We start from the raw sequence: 6,000 nt of genomic DNA on the forward strand, positions 1-6,000 counted from the left end.
GTAAAAACGGTCATACACGTAAAAGCCCACTCGTGTGCATACGAGTGAACGTGGGAATTGCAGCCCACGAGCGCAGAAGAAGAAGAAGCTGAGGATCCTGTAATATCCTCAGAACCCAGCTTTGGTTAACTGGCAAAAATAGAAAAAAGAGCATGTGCATGTATTTTCGCTGTGTCACCGCTTTGTAAGCTTCTGTTTGCCATGCTCAGTGTTTCAGCATTTGTTGCTGCATCCTATTGAATGAATAAGATAATAAGACTTTTTAAAGCAGCAAGACATTAACGAACCACCTCCTTCCCTTCTCCCCATAGCACCTGGTGTACTGTGTGACGATGGTGGTCATGCAGAACACCCACAACCTCATCTCGGTGTTTCAGTGTTTGTTGTTGCTGCATTGTGTTGAATGAATAAGACCTGTTTATCTCACTTTGTACTGCCAGTTAGCTCCCCTGACTTTTCCCGCAGATGACCCATTTGTATGGGTAAGAAATACAATCACCAAAAATCACATGTTAGAATTTATTAACTGAAAACATCCAAACAGATCAGTAACATGACAAGTTAGGGATAAAATATAAAACTTCCTCCCTTCTTATGCTATCATACAGTGAGATGATGAAAGTATCCATATTTTTTGTTCAAAATTTGCACACACTGATGACTTGTAAAGGAATCCAGGAAAGCACAAAGAGTTTGAAACAGATTGAATTCAGAACGTTATGTAGCCATGATAGCGCCCCTTCATCTGATTCTGCTGTCTGCCTTGTGGCTGAGACAAAACTGGGTCAGACCCCATTGTTGACATGCATTGTTCACGTGAACTCGTCACCGCGAAAATAACTCTCCTGCTCGCAAGCACAGTAACACACTCTGGATTTACTAGTTACAGTGGAGAGTGGAAAGGTCAGTTGAGATATTCTTTGCTCATTATATCATGTTTTACATTTATTTGCTTATTTATCATCATTGTTGTCTTATTTATTTAGTTTTTTTTTGTTTTGTTTTTTTAAATTATTTTCATTACTACTACCTTTTTTTTCTTTTTTTTATATCATAATTATTATTTATTTATTTATGTAAGCTTATCTATCTATATATATTTTTTTTTTTTTTTTTTTTTTTCTCAAGGCCTGACTAAGCGTGTTGGGTTACGCTGCTGGTCAGGCATCTACTTGGCAGATGTGGTGTAGCGTATATGGATTTGTCCGAACGCAGTGACGCCTCCTTGAGCTACTGAAACTGAAACTATATCATTATGGAAATTAGGTGCCACTCCAAAAATTCAAAACTATCTAAGGTCCTGATTGGGCCCTTTGTCTGAAACGGTTGTGAACAGTAGGGCCCCGATCAGAGCCTTTTGTCCGGAGTGAGTTAAACCAACAAGACCTTACTGAACCATCTCCCTCCCTTCCCCCCACAGCACCTGGCGTACTGTGTGAAGGTGGTGGTCATGCAGAACGCCCACAACCTCATCTCGGTGCTCAGTGTTTCAGCGTTTGTTGCTGCATTGTATAGAATGAATAAGACCTGTTTATCTCACTTTGTATTGCCAGTTAGCTCCCCTGACTTTTCCCGCAGACGACCCATTTGTATGGGTAAGAAATACAATCACCAAAAAACAGATGTTAGAATTTATTAACTGAAAACTTCCAAACAGATCAGTAACATGACGAGTTAGTTAGGGACAAAATATAAAACTTCCTCCCTTCTTATGCTATCATACAGTGAGATGATGAAAGTATCCATATTTTTTGTTCAAAATTTGCACACACTGATGACTTGTAAAGGAATCCAGGAAAGCACAAAGAGTTTGAAACAGATTGAATTCAGAACGTTATGTAGCCATGATAGCGCCCCTTCATCTGATTCTGCTGTCTGCCTTGTGGCTGAGACAAAACTGGGTCAGACCCCATTGTTGACATGCATTGTTCACGTGAACTCGTCACCGCGAAAATAACTCTCCTGCTCACAAGCACAGTAACACACACTGGATTTACTAGTTACAGTGGAGAGTGGAAAGGTCAGTTGAGATATTCTTTGCTCATTATATCATGTTTTACATTTATTTGCTTATTTATCATCATTGTTGTCTTATTTATTTAGTTTTTTTTTGTTTTGTTTTTTTAAATTATTTTCATTACTACTACCTTTTTTTTTTCTTTTTTTTATATCATAATTATTATTTATTTATTTATTTATTTATGTAAGCTTATCTATATATATATTTTTTTTTTTTTTTTTTTTTTTTCTCAAGGCCTGACTAAGCGCGTTGGGTTACGCTGCTGGTCAGGCATCTACTTGGCAGATGTGGTGTAGCGTAAATGGATATGTCCGAACGCAGTGACGCCTCCTTGAGCTACTGGCTACTGAAACTGAAACTGAAACTATATCATTATGGAAATTAGGTGCCACTCCAAAAATTCAAAACTATCTAAGGTCCTGATTGGGCCCTTTGTCTGAAACGGTTGTGAACAGTAGGGCCCCGATCAGAGCCTTTTGTCCGGAGTGAGTCAAACCAACAAGACCTTACTGAACCACCTCCCTCCGTTCCCCCCCACAGCACCTGGCGTACTGTGTGAAGGTGGCGGTCATGCAGAACGCCCACAACCTCATCTCGGTGCTCAGTGTTTCAGCGTTTGTTGCTGCATTGTATTGAATGAATAAGACTTTTTAAACCAACAAGACATTAACGCACCACCTCCTACCTCCCTTCCCTCCCCCCTTCCCCTCCTTCCCTCTGCAACATTCGGCGTACTCAAAGTTTCAGTGTTAGTTGCTGTTTTGTAATGAATGAATAAGACTTTTTAAACCAGCAAGACAATAATGCACCACCTCCCACCTCCCCCCACCCCCTGCTGTACTGTGTGACGGTAGTGGGCATGCAGAACTCATCTCAGTGTTCAATGTTTCATTGTTTCTTGTTGTATTGAACGAATAAGACAAAAAGACTTTTTAAAGCAACAAGACATTAACGAACCTTCCCCTTCCTCTCTTCCCTTCCGCAGCACCCGGTGTACTGTGTGACGGTGGTGGGCACGCAGAACGCCCACAACCTCATCTCAGTGTCCAACGATGGCAAGCTATGTTCATGGAGCCTGGACATGCTGTCGCAGCCACAGGACAGCATGGAACTGCAGCACAAGCAGTCCAAGTCGGTCGCTGCCACATGCTTCAGCTTCCTGGCTGGAGATGCCAACAACTTCATCGTGGGCTCTGAGGAGTGTTTGGTGTACTCCGCTTCTCGTCACGGCAGGTGGGTTGGGTGGTGGGGTTGGATTGGGGGGTGTTGTAGCTTTAGTTGTGCCTGTGTGACAACAGAACGTTCACCATTATGTGTGTTTTCAATATCATTGTTGATGTTGGATTCAGGGGTTGTAGAGTTATTGATGCCAGCTGTACCTGTGTTAGTCTGAGGACAACAGGACTTCATCGTGGGCTCCGAGGAGTGTTTGGTGTACTCAGCTTCTCACCACAGATGTTGGATGGGGGGGTGGGGTTTGATTTGGGGTTGTTGTAGCTGTAGCTGTACCAGTATTAGTTTGAGGACAACAGAACAGTCATGAGTGTATGTGTGTTTGATATTGTTATTGATATTGGATTGGGGGTTGTAGAGTTATTGATGCCAGCTGTACCCGTGTTAGTCTGAGGACATCAGGACTTCATTGTGGGATCCGAGGAGTGTTTGGTGTATTCCGCTTCTCACCACGGATGTTGGATGGGTGGTGGGGTTGGATTGAGGGGTGTTGTAGCTGTGTGACAATAGAACGTTCACCATTATGTGTGTTTTCAATATCATTGTTGATGTTGGATTTGGGGTTGTAGAGTTATTGATGCCAGCTGTACCTGTGTTAGTCTGAGGACGTCAGGACTTCATCGTGGGATCCGAGGAGTGTTTGGTGTATTCCGCTTCTCACCACGGATGTTGGATGGGTGGTGGGGTTGGATTGGGGGGTGTTGTAGCTGTAGCTGTGTGACAATAGAACGTTCACCATTATGTGTGTTTTCAATATCATTGTTGATGTTGGATTTGGGGTTGTAGAGTTATTGATGCCAGCTGTACCTGTGTTAGTCTGAGGACGTCAGGACTTCATCGTGGGATCCGAGGAGTGTTTGGTGTATTCCGCTTCTCACCACGGATGTTGGATGGGGGTGGGGTTTGACTTGGGGTTGTTGTAGCTGTAGCTGTACCTGTGTGTGTGTGAGGACAACAGAACGGTCATGAGTGTATGTGTGTTTGATATTGTTATTGATATTGGATTGGGGGTTGTAGAGTTATTGATGCCAGCTGTACCTGTGTTAGTCTGAGGACAACAGGACTTCATCGTGGGCTCCGAGGAGTGTTTGGTGTACCCTGTTTCTCACCACAGCAGGTGGGTTAGGTGGTGGGGTTGGATTGGGGGTGTTGTAGCTGTAGCTGTGTGACAATAGAACGTTCACCATTATGTGTGTTTTCAATATCATTGTTGATGTTGGATTGGGGGTTGTAGAGTTATTGATGCCAGCTGTACCTGTGTTAGTCTGAGGACAACAGGACTTCATCGTGGGATCCGAGGATTGTTTGGTGTACTTTGCTTCTTGCCACAGTAGGTGGGTTGGAGGGTGGGGTTGGTTGTTCAGAGACATGCACAGAGTCTCAAAGCCATATACAGCAATTATAATAATCATCAGTTTAAAATAGAAACAAATTCATACAGAAATGACAAACAACATGATAAAGATTTCTTCTTCTGATGAATGTGCACCATATCCATTGGGATAATGGTCAGACAGGTTTTTAGCAATATCTACATATCCCCTTACAGTTTGCTTTCTCTACTACTCACGGATGAGTTTTTCATATATATATGTTTGTGTGTATATATGTATGTGTGTGTACATATATATACATACACACATACATACACACATACACACACACAAGAGTTACACATGCATATAAATGCACACACACACACACCACACACACAAAACCAAAGACTGGATTAATATGAACTCATTTTGACACCAAATCAAAAATATGAGACTTGGTGCTAAAATTAAAGAAATCCAGAGACACTTGTCCTTCAACCTGTCTTTCTTCACACAAAAAAAATCTTCAGTAGTAAAAATGAATAAAAATCTTTACATAAACTGATAAAGAAATACTGATATATAAATCAATAAATAATACAAAAAAACTGCACTTTCAAACCAGTCGTTCACATGCATGCATAAATCTAAACTTGAGAAACTGAAGACAAAGAAGAGGCAGGGGAAGGAGGTTGTCTTGGAGAGAGATGGGTTTTAAGGCCAGACTTCAAAGAGCTGAGAGCAGGGACCTGACGAACCGAAAGAGGAAGTTCATTCCACAAGCAAGGTCCATGGACGGAGAAAGAACGGCAGCCCACAGTGGAGTGTTTGAATCTGGGTATACGTAAACATACATAGTGGTTCCGAAGCCGATCGTAGAGAGTGAGATGGGGAGTAGAGGTGAAGGCAACCACAGAGACAGGAAGGGGAAGACCATCAGGAACAGTAAAGCCGATGTCAATGACATGATTCTCTGTGTGTGTGACTGTGTGTATATCAATAATATACATCAATAATCAAATATCAGTAATGAATATAATAACTCTACAACCCCAGTCCAGTACTACATGGAGAAAAGTGGCAGATGGGTGGTTAAAATGCTTATCCACCAATACAATGTCTGCGAGGGTCTGAGTTCAATTCCAGGTGTGTGTGTGCTGTGTTACAGTAAAGCCGACGTCAGTGACATTATTCTGAGTGTGTGTGACTGTGTGTGTATGACTCTGCGTGCTGTGTTACAGTAAAGCCGACGTCAGTGACATTATTCTGAGTGTGTGACTGTGTGTGTATGACTCTGTGTGCTGTGTTACAGTAAAGCCGGCATCAGTGACATGATTCTGAGTGTGTGTGACTGTGTGTGTATGACTCTGTGTGTGCTGTGTTACAGTAAAGCCGACATCAGTGACATGATTCTGAGTGTGTGTGACTGTG

The 6,000-nt window shown here is 42.2% G+C and overlaps 1 protein-coding gene across 23 annotated transcripts in view; it reads left to right on the forward strand.

Annotated features, from left to right (window-relative positions):
- LOC143290465 (cytoplasmic dynein 1 intermediate chain 1-like) overlaps positions 1-6,000 on the forward strand; it is a 49,467-nt gene that overhangs the window by 32,812 nt on the left and 10,655 nt on the right. For all 23 annotated transcript variants that reach the window (XM_076599921.1, XM_076599924.1, XM_076599932.1 and 20 more), the window contains one exon: positions 3,006-3,253. In XM_076599921.1, the coding sequence (XP_076456036.1) occupies positions 3,006-3,253 (248 nt within the window). The remainder of the gene's footprint in view (positions 1-3,005; positions 3,254-6,000) is intronic.

The sequence above is a fragment of the Babylonia areolata genome, chromosome 15, assembly GCF_041734735.1.
Source record: "Babylonia areolata isolate BAREFJ2019XMU chromosome 15, ASM4173473v1, whole genome shotgun sequence".
In the NCBI taxonomy this organism is placed as follows: Eukaryota; Metazoa; Mollusca; class Gastropoda; order Neogastropoda; family Buccinidae; genus Babylonia; species Babylonia areolata.